The sequence below is a fragment of the Purpureocillium takamizusanense genome, chromosome 7 (assembly GCF_022605165.1).
Source record: "Purpureocillium takamizusanense chromosome 7, complete sequence".
Taxonomy (NCBI): domain Eukaryota; kingdom Fungi; phylum Ascomycota; class Sordariomycetes; order Hypocreales; family Ophiocordycipitaceae; genus Purpureocillium; species Purpureocillium takamizusanense.
Window position 1 is genome coordinate 1,955,780 of NC_063074.1, and position 18,074 is coordinate 1,973,853.

General features: G+C 56.7%; 4 protein-coding genes and 1 non-coding gene across 5 annotated transcripts; 2 read left to right on the top strand and 3 right to left on the bottom strand.

Moving 5' to 3' along the window:
- Positions 1 to 276: 276 nt before the first annotated feature.
- JDV02_007899 (uncharacterized protein) lies at positions 277 to 2,290 on the bottom strand. The gene has a single exon (XM_047989441.1). The coding sequence runs from the start codon at positions 1,497 to 1,499 to the stop codon at positions 627 to 629; it is 873 nt and encodes a 290-aa protein (XP_047845442.1). The 5' UTR covers positions 1,500 to 2,290; the 3' UTR covers positions 277 to 626.
- An 802-nt stretch (positions 2,291 to 3,092) lies between these two features.
- On the bottom strand, positions 3,093 to 7,451 carry JDV02_007900 (uncharacterized protein). Its single transcript, XM_047989442.1, has 3 exons — positions 5,302 to 7,451; positions 4,093 to 5,239; positions 3,093 to 4,027 (listed from the first exon to the last, which is right to left on the bottom strand). Exons 1-3 carry the CDS (start codon positions 7,103 to 7,105, stop codon positions 3,328 to 3,330), a joined length of 3,651 nt encoding a protein of 1,216 aa, XP_047845443.1. The 5' UTR covers positions 7,106 to 7,451; the 3' UTR covers positions 3,093 to 3,327.
- A 2,636-nt stretch (positions 7,452 to 10,087) lies between these two features.
- Positions 10,088 to 11,283, bottom strand: JDV02_007901 (uncharacterized protein). The gene has a single exon (XM_047989443.1). It carries the CDS (start codon positions 11,184 to 11,186, stop codon positions 10,440 to 10,442), a length of 747 nt encoding a protein of 248 aa, XP_047845444.1. The 5' UTR covers positions 11,187 to 11,283; the 3' UTR covers positions 10,088 to 10,439.
- A 1,110-nt stretch (positions 11,284 to 12,393) lies between these two features.
- Positions 12,394 to 12,496, top strand: JDV02_007902. Its single transcript has one exon. It is a non-coding gene; the product is annotated as a tRNA-Pro (tRNA).
- Positions 12,497 to 14,802: 2,306 nt separating this feature from the next.
- MET13 (Methylenetetrahydrofolate reductase (NAD(P)H)) lies at positions 14,803 to 17,857 on the top strand. Its single transcript, XM_047989444.1, has 2 exons — positions 14,803 to 16,930; positions 16,990 to 17,857. The coding sequence occupies exons 1-2, from the start codon at positions 15,232 to 15,234 to the stop codon at positions 17,076 to 17,078; spliced, it is 1,788 nt and encodes a 595-aa protein (XP_047845445.1). The 5' UTR covers positions 14,803 to 15,231; the 3' UTR covers positions 17,079 to 17,857.
- The last annotated feature ends 217 nt before the right edge of the window (positions 17,858 to 18,074 follow it).

Sequence of the window (18,074 nt, forward strand, 5' to 3'; positions counted from 1 at the left end):
GGTAATTTATATTTATATGACTGACCCTCAGCCGCCAACCCGCCCGCCCGACCATGTGTGCGAAGTACATCCGGATATGCGAGCACCACACGTGACAAGCTGCACACCACGCGCAGGGTTCCAGTTGGACGCGACGCGATGCTGCACAAAGGCGCTGGCAGGTGCCCTTTTGCAAGTAGTGGGAGAAGGCAAGAGATGCGTCTACTTCAGGCCCGAAATGTCAGTATACGGTCGAGGACTCTATCCTGCACCGTCTTGGAAAGCGTGAAACGTGCTGCACTAAAACAAACAAACACCGTGCTCGGATCGCGCCGCCCGGTCTGGGCCAGCACTCTTCCGCACCAATGGCCCCGGCTCTCCCGCGCGCCTTGTATTGTATAATTAGTTACTTAGGCTTTGCTCATCATTGAACGCATGAGTGAGGGATAGATAGTATTGCAGGCCCCAGACTCCCACAGCTGCTGCCCCTTGGCCGTCTACCCGCCATCACGAGAGTCCGCGACGCATGGCCCGCGGTCCCCCCAAAACTCCAAAGAAAGACCAAGCCCCAACATCAAAAAGTGTCACGTCGTCGCTGCTTTTCGCTGTCTCAAAACGCCACCGCCCGCCCATTTAGTCCTGTAAGTTCATGTCCCGTCCTTTTTGGAAAACAACCGACGCAGTCCCTTTGTCGATAGCTTGTGCCGCAGTCCAGGCTGCGGGCTCGTCTTCATGGGGTCTTGGCGAAGAAAGTCGGGCTGCTGGCTGGCTTCTTGCTTCTCCTTGTCCTTTCCGGCCTCGGCTTTTGCAGCCGCTGCCAACGGGGATCTTTGGTCGCGGCCGCGTGGTGCCTCCCCTGGCGCTCTCATGACGAGATTCAGGTTTCTGGTCGGCGTTGCAACGCCGCCGTCCGAGTCATCGTACTCGTTCAAGCTGCTCTCGTCGTCGATTGGCGCCACCCTCTCCTCATCTGCACACACGACAACGTGCCACCCTATCCTCTCCCCGGCCTGCAGCTGGTCCCGTAGCCTCTCGAACCAGCCGGCGGCGGCGTCATCTTTTGCCGCCGCCGACTCGTAACGAGCCATCTCGTCGCCGACGTTGACGCTGAGGTCGACGCGGACAACATAGTCGGCGACAAAGGCATAGGGCCGGCTCGCGCTCTGCGTCTCCTCCAGGTCGTACTCCTCCAGCAGCTTGACCGGAGACCAGTCGTTGGCCAGCACGTCGTCCTCCGACGGGGGCACGCGCGACGGCGGCACCGACAAGTCGTCGTCGCGGTGTAGCGGCGGCTGCTGCTTCCGGGCCGTGTGCGCAGGGTCCCCGGGGGTCTCTGGCGGTACGGCAATGGGCTTTTCGGGGAGAAAGTCAAAGTTCTTGGCGAACTGGGACAGCAGGCTGGCCGAGCTCGTGCGGCCGACTATCCAGTCCGGGGCGGCATCGTCGATGTTGTTGAGGATGACAAAGATGCGGATCTCGCGGCGATGCCACCGGAAGCCGTGGCAGAGGTACGTGGGCATGATGGTGGCGGCTTTGCCGTGGTTGCTGCTGCTGCTGCTGCTGCAACGTCTCGCTCGTCTCGCAGCCAAAAGGCAAGGCGGACGGACGGTGGGAGCGAGCGTCGTCTCTTCACACACACACACACACGCGCACAAGGGCGGGCTACTTCAAAGCCGCACCGCCTAATTGATACAAGGCAGATTTGAGGGAGGGCCCTCCGGCCAGCCTGGTGTTGACGAGAGAAAACAAGAAGGAGAAGAAGAAAAAAAGGGAGGAGAGCTTTCACGTCGCACACATGGCGACATGGTCCGCGATGTGGCGAGGGCGATGGCGGCGACCGGGATGCCGGGGTATACCAAGCATGAGCGCCGCGGAGGAGCTGAAGAGGTCGTCTCGGTCTGTCTGTCTGCAGCAGAATGGATGCGAGCGAAGACCGTGCGCTGGATCGGCCGCCACCCCGTCAGCGCAGCTCGCCGCTGCCTGCCCTGTCTGCCCTGCCTGCCTGCCTGCGCGCCCGCCATCCCGCCTGTACGGTGTGCGTATCCCTAGCAGTGCCGTGTGCGTGTGTGTACGTACTTGGTACTCGCCCGTACCGCGTGCGGCGCCGTGGGCGGGCACGTGAAGCCTCCTCCCCTCCCTCCTCCGCTTTGGGAAGCAGCGAGGCGACGGCTCGATGGCGCGGTGTCTCGCCTTGGGTCCTCGAACTGCGAAGCCGCTTGGCGACCATGTCCGACGTCGTGAAACTCTGGTGGCAGACAGCTTGCCCGTCAGAACTTGACTTGGTAGGTACGGCAGCGGCGGGACAGGGTGGAGAGAGGAGAGCACGGTCTGCAGTGGGCGCGCGGACGCGCTGAGGTGAGATGATGCATGGGCGCACCAACCAATTCTTGCAGCTTTGGCTCCGTCCGGGTCGTCGTTCCCATTACCTTATTACCGGCTGGCTAATAAGGCGACGGTATTCTGCCTGGTTCTGCACGTACGACCGCTAACTACTAACCTCTGCAGATCCAAAGAGGGTGTTCATACTCCCCAGGCACGAACTCATCATCTGAGTCGCCTCCCCTGCGCGCTTACAACTGTCACTAAATAAGCAACAACAAGCTCAAGAAAGCGGTGACCCTCTACGACTTGGCATGCACCTCCCTTGCCTTATGTGCCCAAGAACTACTACTACTACTACTACTAGGTACCTAGCTGCTATACCACGCACAGTGTCTGCAATCACATTGCATTAGTACTTTGCAATACTGTGCGTGAGCATGCAGGTGTCACGTTAGGTAAGTATTTCATGCGGTTGCTTTCGTATGCCCCCACGCTGCCCCAGAACTGCTGCAAGCCGCAGCTTGGCCCGCTGTCAGTCTTGGGCGCCAGCCGCAGGCCTCCGCCAATGGGAGGGGAAGCGTCCGCACCGGAACTCGCCTTGTTGGACGGCTTCAACTTGTTACAAAGCACGAAGCTGACCAACACGGTGGAATTCACCGAGCACCGGGGGCGGGGGCGAAAAGGTCATTGCTTCTTTCTACAAACAGTGAATGGCAACGATATCCGGCCGGCCGGGCCACCATCACAAAATCACAAACGTGTTGGTCATCCTCTTCATGTGCAGTACACGTGCTGTATTAAAGCTGGGAGTGGTATTCGTAGATCGTCATAAACGCCCTCTGTCCAATCCATCGCGTGAAAAAGACGCCCAAAATTCACCAACATTGCTTTTATCATGCACACGTACGTACCTGCCGCCTCCCCAGTCATGCATTCGTCGAGGCATCATTCAACCGCCGCACTCTCCTTTGTACCGCACTGTCGCCGTCAACATGCGCGCGGCCCCTGGATCGCATCCCCCAGTCATTAAATTCCAGACAGACTCAAGCTCACCCCGCCGTCATCCTCAGGGTCGTCCATCATCCCCATGTCTATGTTCAAGTCCGCTGTGCTGAAGTCGAATTCCATCTCCTGGAGCATGTTGCCCAGCTCGGCGTCCGACATGTTAACCTCCATATTGGTCGGCAGCAACGGCGGCTCCGTCACGCTCTCGTCAGGTGCTGCCGCCGTAGCGTGCGGGAACTTCTCTTGCATCCACACCTTGAACTTCTCCAGCAGCTCTGGGTCATCGGCCGCCGTCAAGGGTTTATGAATAATCTCCTTGGCCTTGGCTTTGAGCGACTGATCCGACGGAAATTGCCCCGTAGCGCTAATAGTCTTGTGTGCTAACGCGACCAGTCCCGTCTCAAGCTCGCGCGAGCAAAACACGTTCGCTGGCCGAGTGTTTCCTGACGTGAGGGTCTCGAGGAAGCTATTCGCTGCCGAGTGGTTCGCAGTAAACGACTTGGCCCCATGACGCATGTTCACCTGGACATCCTCGTTGAATGGCTCAAGATGGCCCTTTGGAAACGCATAAGGCGGTGCGAAACCGGTGCCGCCTTGCTCCAGGGCCCATGCGTAACCCTTCGGCAGCCCCGGCCCAGGCTCCTTCAGAATTCCCACATCACGCTTGAAACGCTGCAGCCACTCGGCATTGTCCGCGGCCGTCTGGTTCCAGGGGTCATCGCTGCGAAAGAAGACTTGTCAGTTTTACTGATTCATCAACCCCAAAGGCTGTTAAGATCAACTCACTCGTCATAGAGGACCCAGCGCGCTTGGTACTGCAACTCCTCGTCCGTGGGCACATGTCTGCTGGGATTGTTTGGAGACATTGTCGATTTGACCCAGCGCCGCAGCTCCCTCGCCAATCTACGATAGCAGTTGGCGTCGTTGAGGAAGAACGGGACGCCCTGGTTGCCTTTGATGAGGTCGGAAAAGTCGTTGACGCCTCCTGACCTAGATGACTGCGTCGGTGACAGGGTCGATCCCGATAACCTGGTGGTTGACGGGGCCTCGGGAATATCGCGACAATTGACCGGGGGTCTCTCTGATGTCTGCTCCGGCGGGTGGCGTTCCTTGAAAGCCTCGAGCCATTGGATGTTATCTGCCGCCGTCTGGTTCCATCCGTCGTCGAACTCGTATATAATGATACGAGCTTGCCGTTGCAGATCTTCATCTGTCGGCTCAATTCCCAGAGATCGCTGGATCCTCAAAAAGTCGGTCAACTCACACTCCAGTCTAGAGTAGCTGTGGATTGTCGAGTCGATGGACTTGGGGTCTGTGGAGCGGACGGCCTCGTCTTGAACGTCTTCGCTCCGCGGCAGGTGCGCGCGGCGACGAAAGGCAGCGAGCCAACCAGTCGAGTTCTTGATGAGCCGCAGCAGCCAGTTGGCAACCGTCTCGGATGGGTGTGTGCAGACCTCCTCGACCCGGCCGACAATCTTACACGCCTCCTCTTGCAACTCATCGTCCATGGCCGTTAGTCCCAAAAGCCGCTTGGCCTTGACAAAGCCCTGCAACTGAATCTCCATCGGGCACTCTTCGAAAAGGTTGTCCTTGCCGTTAATTTTGAGAGTAGCCAACCTGCTTTCGGTGGCACCACGGAGGGGACCAAACCTGGCCTTTTGTGCGGTATCATGCGCGCTCATGATGATGTCACGGAGCCACGAGTTCTGGGTCGCGATTCCCTGCAGCGACAAGAGTTCCGAAGCGAAAATGATACGACACCCTTCGAGAAGCATCTCCTCATCGGTCGGTGGCTGTTGGTGCTGTTCCCAGTGGTTGGCGCCGAAGTAGGCCAGTTCCAGTTTGATGAGTTCGTAGGCGTTTCGCGGGGACTCGGGCGGTGAGGAGTCGGCTACATATGGCAGGGGCGATATGCGCTCATGATGAATAAGATCTGTATTATTTAAAAGTTAGACGACTGAAGCTGGTCTACGGGATACTGCAGAGGCCGCATACAAGGAGGAATGGAGTTCTCGACCATGTCGAGCACGGGCACATCAAAACCCCAGTCACCCTTCCAGTCAGCCATGGAGTAACCCGTTTTGAAGTGCTCCGCCAGGTGATCAACACGAATGGTCCATGTGTCCATCACGATGCCGCAGAAACCGCACCGAGACCTTATCTCGGGAGTGGCAACCTTCCACTGCTTCATGGACCACTCCATAAACTTGACGTTGTGGACGAGGCGTAGGTGTTGGTTCAGGTGGTCCTTGCGATAGAATGTCCTCTCCTCCAGCGTTCGCTCCTGGCAAGCCGAATGATTGTGGCCTTCCATGTGGGCGTCGTCCGGATTAGCCAACCCGCAGAAAACGCAGGATAGCACGCCGGTCTCTGAATTGACGGCGCGGGGGCCATCAGGTGCACACACCCATCGCTCCAGGGATAGATGCAGCGATTTTTCATGCCGCTGCCAGTCGTGCTTGGTCCGGAAAGTCTCGGTACAGAAGGTACACTGGAAGGTCTTGAGAGGAACTGCCAAAGAAGTGGTGGTTTCCTTGCCGTGCTTGGGCGCCGCCCTGCGCCGCCGGCGACGGCGTCCTCGGCTGCTGAAGGGAGCCGAGCCGAGGGAGCCCCATGAGTTGCGCGAGCCGTGCGAGTAGGCTGAGCCCCGAGACCCATTGGTACTCGAGTGCGATGTGCCTAGTGAGCTGGTTGAAGACTGATTGCAGAGCGACTTGCTGGAACCGTCGTCGGTGTAGTTGAAGCTGAAGGGGCTGTTGAGCCCGGAAGACAAAGCTGACGAAGAAGAAGCTGTGACGGCCCTCGCAATAGCAGTCACGGAAGCGGGTTCGTGTTCCGGTGGAGAGTGCTCCCAACGTTGAAGCGGGTTCATAGCCTCCAGTGCGGGAGTACCCCGCCTCTGGGGAATGTCGATTGAGCTTGACCAGTTACCAGGGTGTGGCGAGGTTGATCGTGGTGCTTGAACCTTGCCGCGACGCCTGGCGTTGGCGAGCCAATTTGTGATTTGCGTCTTGTTCAAGCCTGTCTGCCGCTGCAACGCCTCCTTCTCGTCGTCACTGGGATAGGGGTGGCGGTTATGCGAAGACAGCCAGTTCTTCAATATCCGCACCGACTCTCGCGAAAAGCGAGCACCAATCTTGGGAGGCGGGCCAGGTTTGGGCGCCAGAATACCGCCGTCGTCAGCTAAGTTGCTCGTCGACAGATTGAGCATGTCGACGGCAGGAGAGCTGGTTCCCGTCTGTCGCTGGTCACTGAGTAGCTCTTGGTTACTAATTGTATTGGGGTGATCTCCCATGATGGGCCATGGATTGCTGGGAAATAGGGCCGACGAGTCGCCCCAGTCGAAGCTGCTCGAGGCAGAGCGAGCGAAGCTACACTCGATGCGGAGGGCGACGCAGCTGGTGCAGTAGCCCTTGTATCGACCTTCCCTAATCTTCTTGCACGAGTAGCCACCCATGGCACAGCTGGAACATGGCGAGACAGTGCTCTCGAGCAGATCCAATGCCGGGGTCCCATCCATGGGAAGGTCGACGAGAGCTTCATCCAGGCCGGAGCCTAGCCCAGGAAGGGCGCCGCTGTTCTGGGAGAAATGCTCAATTGCATGGAAGCTGAAGTCGTCCTCGTTGACATTCTCGAAGACGAGACCCATATTCTCGGATTCAGGGTCAGCGGACATGCCTACCAACGTAGGATCAATGTTGGTGTTGCTGGTGTGGAGGTTGCCGAAGGAGTTATGGCCAACCGAGGCGCCCGCCCTGTCCCAGTTGACAAACTCCTCCATCTCGTCAATGGAGGTCATGGCGGCGCTGGCTCTTTAGGAAGGGGAAGGGCGTATGCGGGCTCAGGGGGAAGGCGCAGAGTGTCCCATTCGCTCTCGGGGCGAGCCGACGAAGGGCGTACGGCTGCGGGCACGGCGGCACAAAGGGCACGGCCGAGACGGCGGGCGACGTCGACGCCCTGCGATGAATCCACTTTTGTATGACGAACCTCTCGGCAAAGACGCACAGGGCAACCTCGAAATGGCAATGCAAGGCAATGCAGCGAAGTTGAGGAAGGCGAGGGGATCAATGGATGGTGATGCAGTGGGAGGGAGTGGAAGGCCACGATGGGAGGAACGTCGTCAGTTTTGTTCAACAGGCACGAGGTACGAACTACAAGCAGGAAGGAGGACCCCGGCGCCGGGGCTCGATTTCCTCGAGTGGAGGTACCGTTTAAGGCCGAGTCACGGAGGGGAAAGCGCGCGCAGCGCTGGCTCGCTCGTGCGCCGGCAGATAGGCAGGTACGCGGTTCTTGGGGCGGCAGCAGCGGGGGTAGCCAGGTCGCCAGCAAACGCCGCTGCGCGGAAGGCTGCGACACCATGGCATCAGATGGAAGCAGATGGGAGTCATCCGCCATCGCCGCCCGCGGGCAGGGACCCAATGGGGCCCCGGGGCGGCGCCGCAGCTTGGAGGGCCCCCGCCGTGCCGGCCCCATCTGCGCCCATCTGGCCCACCCCAGCCCAGTCTTCATGTCAATTGTGCGCCCTTCTCTTGACATTTCGACACCCACCCACCCTTCCTACTTCGTGCGCTACCCCACCTCCACGCCATGCATTCGTATGTACGTCCCCTCAGCACACCGCGATCTACTCTTCGGACAACGTTGCCGCCAACCCGCCATGCCTTGCGGGCACGACTCTGCGTCACCAGCACCGCCCCGGTCCCTCCAAGTCGCCCGACCCGAGCGCCGTCGCGTGGCCATGGCCTCGTTGACAAAACCACATCACCAATGGAGTTTCCTCAAGGCGCAGGCAATTCGACAGCTCCCGCGCGGCGTGGAGTTATAAGGAGAAACGCCTCTTGCGCTTCGCAAACGCCCTCTCGGCACAGCGGACCACACCGCCAGCGACCCCGGAGCCGAGAACAATTGATGGGCATTGATCGACCTTTGAAGTCCTGTGTACGTATCCGAAATAGAGTAACAGCCCCATCTCGTCAGTGCTGCCTCACCACCAGTGACAGGGCAGCGGCGCAATTTCTGTATTCAACGTGCCGTCGCGCCGACGTCGAAGTCCAAGCCTTTTTCTTCCTGTTTCGTTTTTCTCCAACACGTCGTTGCCTCTACGTCTTTCAACCGGTCGGGCGTACACGCAATGTGCAACTATTACGCTGGTCGATTGAGCTGGTCGCGGCACAACCACTCCAGGATGGCGACACCGGCATCAATTCGATCACGGGCCCTTCTTTTACCCCATCTACGCGCACTCTGCATCCGCGTCAACCAAAGTCAGTCCGTGCGTGCCAGGCGAGGCTCGAGTCGTGCTCCCTTCTTGGTCTCGTACAAGGTCCGCCGTCGTCAGCCTCCCCGATTCCGGCCCTTGTAAACGAGCCGGTCTCTTCGCGCAATTCGTGATAGGCTGCGATCGGCCGTTAATCGACCCGATTACACTGCACTTGCCTCCTTGCCCATCTGGCTTCTTCCCTCAAGGCTGACGCTGTGGCAAGCCTCGATGCAATCACGCGCAAGACGCGGCAAACTGCGCAGGCTGCACCGCACTCGATTTGTAAACCTGCAAGCCTGGACGCCACCACGTTTTCTTGTCTCGCGTGTGCGACGGTCAACCCAGCACACCCTTCCATCCATCCACTGATACCCATCTGTACTTCAAAATGTAGACTATTTTGACGCCCGCGACTAATTCGCCTCGAGTCCTTGTCCGCGCCTCCGATTGCGACACCATCAGTGGCGCGCTTGAGTACGCAAACCAGGCAGTTAATTGCACGTTTACTTTTAAGGCGACCCTGGGAAGTTCGCCCTTGCCAAGTAGCAGCCAAGTTGCCATTCCCCGACTTCCCACCTCGGCGCCATGTTTGTAAGACGACAGCCAAAGAAAGAACCGGCACTCTCCACCGGTGCCAGACACTGCCGCATCTGAGAGCTTCCACGCGCGCAAGGCCAGGTCCAAGCACGCAATTCGATGAGCCAAATCAAACATGCCTACAACAACTTTACTGAAGACTCAGGCGTTTTCACACTTATCAAGAGTCATTCGCCCGCTCGTGATTTACATGCTTAGTAGCCGCGCTTGTTGAACGGCAGCAATGGCAATAGCAGTAAATCGCCTACTACTTGAATCAATCAACAAGGAGAGCAGCTATTGAGACACCTCGCGTCTCCTATTTAGCTATTATGCTAGGTGCAACTGCCGCCGAAGAGGCAATTGCCGCATGCCGCCATAGCGTCAGTTACTACAGCGGCGCCGTGATGTCCGCGATGCCTCCTATGCCTCCTAGGCCCAGAGTGCCTACGATACCTATAATACCTATGTCTATGTTGCCTCATTTCTGTAGCAGCTAGGCCATTGCGATACCTTTCATTACGCGATGCCTTTAATTACACTCGCGCGAGTGAACGGTAGTTCTCTTTGGCTCTTTAAATACTGGTCGCTCCCCCCCCCCTTCCGGCCGGACATGTTGTAAATTGGTTCCTTGGCGAACGTCTTAACGGCAAGCTCCATGACTAACTGAGCTTTCGTTGGATAATTGGATCCGTATGCGTGCCGTGCTTTGGCTCTGTAGCTCCAGATTTGACCCGGATGTTCTATGACTCCAGCTCATGCTCCGTGAAAGCATTGGGGAAGTCTCTCATCTTTGTAAATTGGGTGGATAGACGATTTAATATGTTTATGGTAGTCCTAGGGCTAATCGGCGACCAATACACAGCAGCGATGATCATCGTGGAACAATAACGTCAACACCACCGGCACATGAGCACGAGCAATGGGGCTCTTTCCATACCGTTCGGCCCATTTGCTAGGATGGTTCCTCGCGTACCTGAGGTGAGCATTAAGGCCAGCCTGTCGCGGGTCGCCTATGACCGCAGCAGATGGGTATATCGCCATGCCAATCACCGCAGGTGGCTATGTAAGTCGGCAAGAGCTTGGCTTTTGACACACGCATAGCCCATATACCCATACGATCACAGCCCGGCAGCCCGCAGTGTTCATTCTCCAAAGCCCATCCTCCAAATTCTAGAGATTTTACGTAAGAAGCCTAAGGACCTGATAGAATAGTACCACTTTGTACAGTGTCTGAGGTGAAAGTATGGAGTAGAATCTGTCGAGACACCCTTAAAGCCCATAGCCTCAGCCCAGCCTACTTGACCGTCCTCGACCACTCAACCACATCGTCGTCCTGGAAATAGTCTGTGTTGCTGACTTGGAATCCCAATCTGCTGAGAACCTCCTTGCTCCTGCTGTTGACCTTTTGTGTGTCAGCAATAAAGCGACGTGCGCCATGCTCCTCCACCGCCCAAGCCATGACCACCTCGGCGGCGCGAGTTGCGATACCGCGGCCACGAAACGCGGAGTCCAATCCGTAGCGCAGCTCAATCATTTCTTGCCAATCAGGCAACGCTTCACCATTGGAGCCGAGGGCTCCGTTTGAATACAAATCAGCGGCGCTTGTGGTGGTCGCGTCGCGGACACAGGTGTAGCCTGCCCACTGGATCCGGTCAAACAGCTGGGACAGAGACTCAAACTGCTCGCCCTCGACAACGCATATGTCGATTTTCGAGTCTTTCAGGTGCCCTGACCGCGCCGGGTCGAATCCTGACTGAGCTTCGTCGCCCTTGGGAAGCACCCCGAGCGCAAAATCGCCCATGCCCCGCACACCCCATCGTAGCGCGGCGTCGCGCTTCAGCAGGAACTCGTGGACCTCATCGTCGGTCCAGCATATCGGTTGAAACGCTTGCCCGAAAGCGACATGGCAGAAGGCCGCTTCGGCGTGCAGCTTGCGGAAGAGGTCGCGGTACGGGCGCACATGCACGGCGGATGGTGTCGGCAGGAAGACGAGCCCATCGGCGACGAGGGCAAAGGGGTGATATGGCGTTGAGATAGACATGGCTTCGTTGGCGTGCGCGCTTACGCGACGCGGTTGACTGGCGTTCTGCGGTTGCAAGATGCGCAGCTTTGGCAAGAGCGACTGCGGGTGCGCGCCGTCACCACTAACTTAATAGCACGATAAAAAAAAATAGGAACTCACTAAGTAAGGAGTACCCGCCGGATGACTCAATTCCAACTCACTAGTCTTTAACTCATTGGCTTCTCGGGTGTCATCATCCTCATAAATACCACAGGGGCACCGCTGGGGTTTTCAACCCTATTCTAATGGCAGATTTTGTTGTGATGTTGTTGGCTGCAAGGAGCCCGCAGCCTACCCGGATCCTCGATGGCGATTTAATGGCTCCCAAGTGGGCTTGGAGGGATGTATCTGGCGCACTGGGTTAGATGATATGATGAAGAGAGTGCCGCGCTATATGAAGCGCAAGTGCATGGGTAGTCTCATTGAGGCCACGGATGTACACGGTGTGATAGTGATAGTAGCAAAGTCGGGCGTCGCCGACTTGCTTGTGCAAGTCCATGGACCAAGTAAAGAGTGAAACCAAGGATGCCCTCACTCGTGTCTGTATAAGTTCAAGACATGAAGGAATATACGGACCTATATGATCGTGTTTGCCCTTTCAAAAAAAAAAACGAGAGACTGCTAGATCGCGTGAGTGAGGCTGTAATACATGCGTGCGGCCTGTGTTGAGTCCTGGGAATTTTAAAGCTAGTTGACGAAGAAGCTATTATTAACACCCATTCATTCTTATCTGAGTCAAAGGTATAGGGTATTCGATACTTTTAAGTTGACCTCTTATTTCATTTAATATTTTTTTTGAATAATTAATACATAGAGTCAATTATCCTATCTAATTGAACAGGTAAATAAAACGTTATTCTATATAGGATGGAGCTCTTGCGAATTGAGCCCTGTCGACGCGGCGGCGCGGGAGCTGCGATACGACGATGCCATTCAATGGCAACATCGGTGTGCGTCGCGTTGCGCCCGTGCCATCTACAAGGCCATGGGCGTGCACTCCTTTCGCAGCGCGCATTACGGAACCAACCAGTAGCGGTCAATCTAACTTACGGCGAGGAATGGAGGGTTCGAATAAAACATTGTGTGTCAAATGGCTCGCGAGGTCCCGAAATCAAACTCACAGGAATGGATGCTGCAGCAGTGAAGATACTATATATATTCTACTAGCGTGAAGGTGAACAACAGCGGCTCCATGGTCTAGTGGTACGATACTCGTTTCGGGATAAACACCCGGTCTCTTCAGGAGTCTTCATTATGAGTGGTCCCGGGTTCGAGTCCCGGTGGAGCCCTATTTTTTGTTGCTTCAGTTTATCCCCTAATGATGCAAAGGTACTGATTTTTTTGCCCTTTTGTCTGTCGCATTCATCTGCAAGGGCTGACGTGTCTTCTTGCCAGGCTCGTATGCCATTGGCCTGGTTCACCAGCTGTGACGCGTTTAACCCATGGACCATGGTGTGAGTATGAATGAGCACGTTAAAAGGACCCAAGCTACTAGCATTGTCCACACAGCATGAATGAAGCGCTCCAATAGTGACCCGAGAAGAGCATAATTGTCAACTACTTGTTTATCTCCTTGCTATTGTCGCCATACTGCACCACGGTGTCGACTGTCTACATTACGCATTTAAGCACACTATGTGCCTTCGTACGCTGCTCATTAGCAGCCCACCGCTCATTACGCAGATGATGGTTCTATTGGTGGGAAGGAAAGCTTCTTGGACAACAGTCCTGGCGCAACCGCCCTCAAGATCAAGCCTGGCATGTTGGCTAGGCTTTAATTGATACGACAGCCCGCACCAGGCGATGGCATTGACTGATACGGTATTCGGGTACTGCTGCTAACGTCGCTGTTCATGTTGCTGTTGTCGCTTGCCTTGCTGCGGTTGCTGACGCTGCCTCTGGAGACTGGCTTCGTACGGTCGCTGAATTCGCAAGTGACCCCCTGCCAGACAGGCCGTCACGCCCAATTCTGTTCCCTTCCAGGTTTCCACTGGGGCCCATCTAAGTGGGTGGAGGGGGGGGGGGTCTCGATCAGAGAGAAAGGAACGGAAAGTCGCTGCCCCCCTCCCCATACATACCCTGTATATCTTGTACATTCACATGCTTCCTTTGCTGTCTACATCTATCTACCTTCTGCACTCTGGAGGAAATGACGTATATGACGCCACAGCGGCAGAATCCCACTTGTAGGGTGTCAGGCCAGCGGGTTGGGGGCCGTCGCAGGCTTGACCGCCTCGCCTATCCTTCCCGCATCAACCACCCATTCATTGGGCGGGCCAACCTCAATCGTCGTACTCGTATAAGACTACGTCGTAATGCTCGTTGACGTGCACCGCATAATCCTCGCAACCCCAGATCGCATCCCGTCGTAAGCCGAGGCCGCCCCTGCCGCATGGCCCTACTGCAACCATCCATCCCTCCTTCCACGCGCCCATCTGGCCACTCGTCCGCATGTCCGGCCGCCGGTCTGCGCGGTGGTCCAGAGGGCCGAACGTCTTGGTCGGCCTGCAGAACGCAGATCGAGTCAAGGCCAAACCAGAGCCTTTCGCTGGCGCACGCTGGCGGACTGCACCCACACCGGATGAGCTCTATCCCGATGCCCCCCTCCTTTCCATGATGACGGCAAGCCGGTGCCTCGCGAGCGTCCTGCAAGATGGCCGCGAGACATGATGCCGACTTGCATCGCCCTGCCGCCAAGAGAAGCGGTGCTTCCCGAGCAAGAGACATCTCTCGGTCCAGCGGATGTGTTCCACGTGCTGCAAAGAACCTAATGCTGCCTCGATGACACTGCGCACGTAAATTTTGTCTGGTGCAAGAGGCACTCCTGTACAACAATGGCTGTCTGCCGCTGTTCCACGAAAGAATTTTGGCTGCCGCCATTCCTGAGATCTCTCCGATCCTTGAGGCCCTTGGCTACGAGTGGCGGCGCTGGGACTCAACGACAGCAACGACAGCAACGGGAGCAATACCTAGTAGTTAGTAGTAGCAGCAACAGCAGTGCTGGAGGCGCCTTAGCTTAGTACTCCATACCTTAGGCAGGCAGGCAGCTGGGCCGAAGCTCCGAGGTAGGCAGGTGCAGACGACCTGTTTTCCGTGATGCAGACCCTCTGTGCGGGGAAACGAAAGTACTAACCTACCTACAGCTATACTGTATTCGTACTTTGTTGCAATATACAGAGATATACGTACCTAGAGGTAGGTAAATCGGCAGTCGTGCCGGCCCGCAGGATTCGGTACTTTGACTTGCAACCGAGCCTACATACACCTTCTGGGGGGAGACTCTCACATCGAAACAGCCCCGCGATTCCTTTGGCACTGTAAGAGAACGGCACCTCTCAGACAGTCAGCCCGGGCAGCGAGCGGCTCGTTCTGCGTTTCGCCCGAGCCCACCCCTGGAGGGACCGGCAACGGCGCTGCTGCAGGCCCCTGCGGTGGATGGACCGGCCCCACCGCCCAATCACACGCGCGCACAGCAGCCGCCGCCCACCTGTTCCACTGTGTCCTCCAGCAAGAGTGCTGCCCCGCCTCCCGTTGTCGCTCTCCCCAGCCTAAAGCCTCACCTATTCTTCCCCAGAGAAATTTCCATCCCCCTCCACTCCATGGCCAACCCCTCCAAACCTTTCCTCACCTTTCCGCCGTCTTTCTCTTTCGCTGCTCCGAAACTTTGACAGCACCCCCCGTGCCCTGCTGCTCATTGACGACGGTTGAGCCGGCTTTTTTTTCTCTTCTGTTTCGCAGTCCTTGACCTTTGACCAGCGTTGTTTTCTTCGGCTGTCGGCAACGCTGCTGCGGCCTTATTGATGAATCACCTCGACTCCGCCCCGCCATTTCGACTCTTGTGATCCTCCCGCCTCGACGGGCACAGCGCCGCTGAGAGAGCGATTGTAAACCGACGTTCATCGTCGCCTCTCTCTCGCTCCTCCCCGCCTCTCGTCCATGACACAAGTCGGCACTCGACCCCGAATCCTTTAGACCCCGGCCCCGCACATCGCCTGTCGAGCATCAACTAGTCGTCCTGCCCACCATGCACATCAAGGATATGCTCGCCGAGGCGGAGAAGGGCGCCCAGCCGTCCTTCTCTTTCGAGTACTTTCCGCCCAAGACGGCTCAAGGCGTCCAAAACCTTTACGAACGCATTGATCGCATGTATAACTTCGGTCCCAAGTTCATCGACATAACATGGGGCGCAGGTGGCCGCATCGCTGAGCTGACCTGCGAGATGGTCCTTCAGGCGCAGTCTGTCTACGGTCTCGAGACCTGCATGCACCTCACGTGCACCGACATGGGCCTTGAAAAGGTCAACGACGCCCTCAGCAGGGCCTACAAGGCTGGCTGCACCAACATCCTTGCCCTTCGCGGTGACCCCCCTCGAGACCAAGACAAGTGGACCGCCACCGAAGGCGGCTTCCAGTACGCCCGCGACCTCGTCAAGCATATTCGAGCCACCTACGGCAACCATTTCGACATTGGCGTCGCTGGTTACCCCGAGGGTTGCGACGACAACAAGAACGAGGAGGAGCTTCTCGATCATCTCAAGGAAAAGGTCGACATGGGCGCCTCTTTCATCGTCACTCAGATGTTCTACGACGCCGACAACTTCATCCGCTGGGTCGGCAAGGTTCGCGAGCGTGGAATAACCATCCCTATCTTGCCCGGAATCATGCCCATCGCCACCTACGCCAGCTTCCTGCGGAGAGCAAACCACATGCAGTGCAAGGTCCCACCAGAGTGGATGAGCGTCCTCGAGCCCGTTAAGAACGATGATGTCGCTGTTCGTGAGATAGGAAAGTCACTAGTTGCCGAGATGTGCCGCAAGTTACTCGCCAATGGGATCCATCATCTACACTTCTATACCATGAACCTCGCCCAAGCCACCCGCATGGTTTTGGAGGAGCTCAACTGGGCGCCTAGTGCCGAGCGTCCCCTGCAACATGCTCTGCCTTGGAAGCAGTCAAAGGCCCTGGGCCGCCGCGACGAGGACGTCCGCCCCATCTTCTGGCGAAACCGGAACAAGTCGTACGTTCTCCGTACGCAGGATTGGGATGAGTTTCCCAACGGCCGCTGGGGCGACTCTCGCTCTCCCGCTTTCGGAGAGCTGGATGCGTATGGCATTGGCTTGACGGGCACCAACGAGGCCAACCGCAAGAAATGGGGCGAGCCCAAGACGGTGCGGGACATTGCCAACACCTTCGTCAAGTATCTCGATCAGGAGATCGATTCGCTTCCCTGGAGCGAATCACCGCTCACGGGCGAAGCGGACGCCATCAGGGCGGATCTTGTTGCCCTCAACAAGCGAGGACTCCTGACCATCAACTCGCAGCCTGCCGTTGACGGCGTCAAGTCCTCGCATCCAGTACATGGCTGGGGACCTTCCAACGGCTACGTTTATCAGAAGGCATACCTTGAATTGTTGGTGCCGCCGACCGTCCTCGACCAAATGATTGCTCACATCGACTCGATACCCACACTGTCCTACTATGCAGTCACCAAGGATGGCGAGCTCAAGACAAACGCGCCTTCCGACGGCCCGAACGCCGTCACGTGGGGAGTGTTTCCTGGCAAGGAAATCGTTCAGCCCACCATTGTCGAGAGCGTGAGCTTTTTGGCCTGGAGAGACGAGGCCTTCCGTTTGGGCACTGACTGGGCGCACTGCTTCGACTCCAACACTCCGAGCAGAGCACTCCTTGACAAGATAATGAATGAGTGGTATCTTGTCAATGTTGGTACGTTGTATTACGCTGCTAATTCTTGGCTCGCCACTTGCTGACCCGTCACACTCTAGTGAACAATGACTTCCACGAGAACCACACCATCTTTGAGCTCTTCAAGGATCTTGAGGTCGAGGGTCTGGACGAGGCGCAGGCTGCCTAAGCCCAGACAACACCGCCTCATGATTACAGTTTCAGGAAGCCGCACCGCCCCAACGCAGGGCTTTCTTGATCGACCGCAGTCGTGGTCTGAAACCGCATCAACTAGGTTTCTCCTTTAGGCCTAAGGCCATTTCGATTTTACCTTTTTACTACTTCGAGCATCAATCGGGCGGCGTTGGCACACACTGAGTACGGACAGGCGGGGGGGCACACGGCGCTACTTTTTCAACAAAAAGTTGCACAATTGATGAAGGGGGACACGAATCTACCACGACTAGACTACTTCCCCACACGCGCCACGACTATTACGCGCCGCTAAGGAGTGTTTGATTCCTTGGCGCGCTTCGAATTTTGTTTTCTTGCGGATGCATAACTCATATCTCAACGATACCCCGCCTACGGACAGCCATGTGTTTAGACAGAGAGATGTGTGAAGCGCCGTGGAGCCGGCTGATAAACAACGAATGAAAAGTGGAGAGACTGGAGGGAAAACTAAATATTACATTTATTGGCAGCCGTGGAATATGCTGTTTTGAATATACGCCATGGCACTGGAACAAGCAATGGTCTGGCCGAACGAGTATTTTGGTGTACATACTATTCTGTACTCATCCATGCCCTGGGGAGGTAGCAACTGGCGTCGCATATCCGAGACGTTGCATGACTGGGACTTCGCTGTCGTGGCCGAGCATCACCGTAGACTGAGCGAGCCCGCGAAGGTGTTCATCACGTCCATGTTATGCGCGCCCACCTCGCTCGAAGCCAAGGATAGGATCACCTGCAGCGTATAGCCCACGACGCGGCACAGCCAGTGAGCATATTGTCCAGGAATTCTCAACGTCCTGCGGTGTTGATGCAGGCCACGGGCCCGTACATACATACATAACAGTATACCTTAACCACCCACCACACCCCTTTGCGGCAAGACAAACGCGTGCGTGGTTTCGTGTGGACAGCCAACTAAACGTAGTTGCTACCAGTTTTTAGTTTAGAGATG

Coding starts and splice junctions, on each gene's coding strand:
- MET13 (XM_047989444.1), top strand. CDS start 15,232: ATGCACATCAAGGATATGCTCGCCGAGGCGGAGAAGGGCGCCCAGCCG. Junction 16,931..16,989: donor GTGGTATCTTGTCAATGTTG/GTACGTTGTATT, acceptor GTCACACTCTAG/TGAACAATGACTTCCACGAG.
- JDV02_007900 (XM_047989442.1), bottom strand. CDS start 7,105: ATGACCTCCATTGACGAGATGGAGGAGTTTGTCAACTGGGACAGGGCG. Junction 5,240..5,301: donor CGAGAACTCCATTCCTCCTT/GTATGCGGCCTC, acceptor TAAATAATACAG/ATCTTATTCATCATGAGCGC. Junction 4,028..4,092: donor CGCTGGGTCCTCTATGACGA/GTGAGTTGATCT, acceptor CTTCTTTCGCAG/CGATGACCCCTGGAACCAGA.
- JDV02_007899 (XM_047989441.1), bottom strand. CDS start 1,499: ATGCCCACGTACCTCTGCCACGGCTTCCGGTGGCATCGCCGCGAGATC.
- JDV02_007901 (XM_047989443.1), bottom strand. CDS start 11,186: ATGTCTATCTCAACGCCATATCACCCCTTTGCCCTCGTCGCCGATGGG.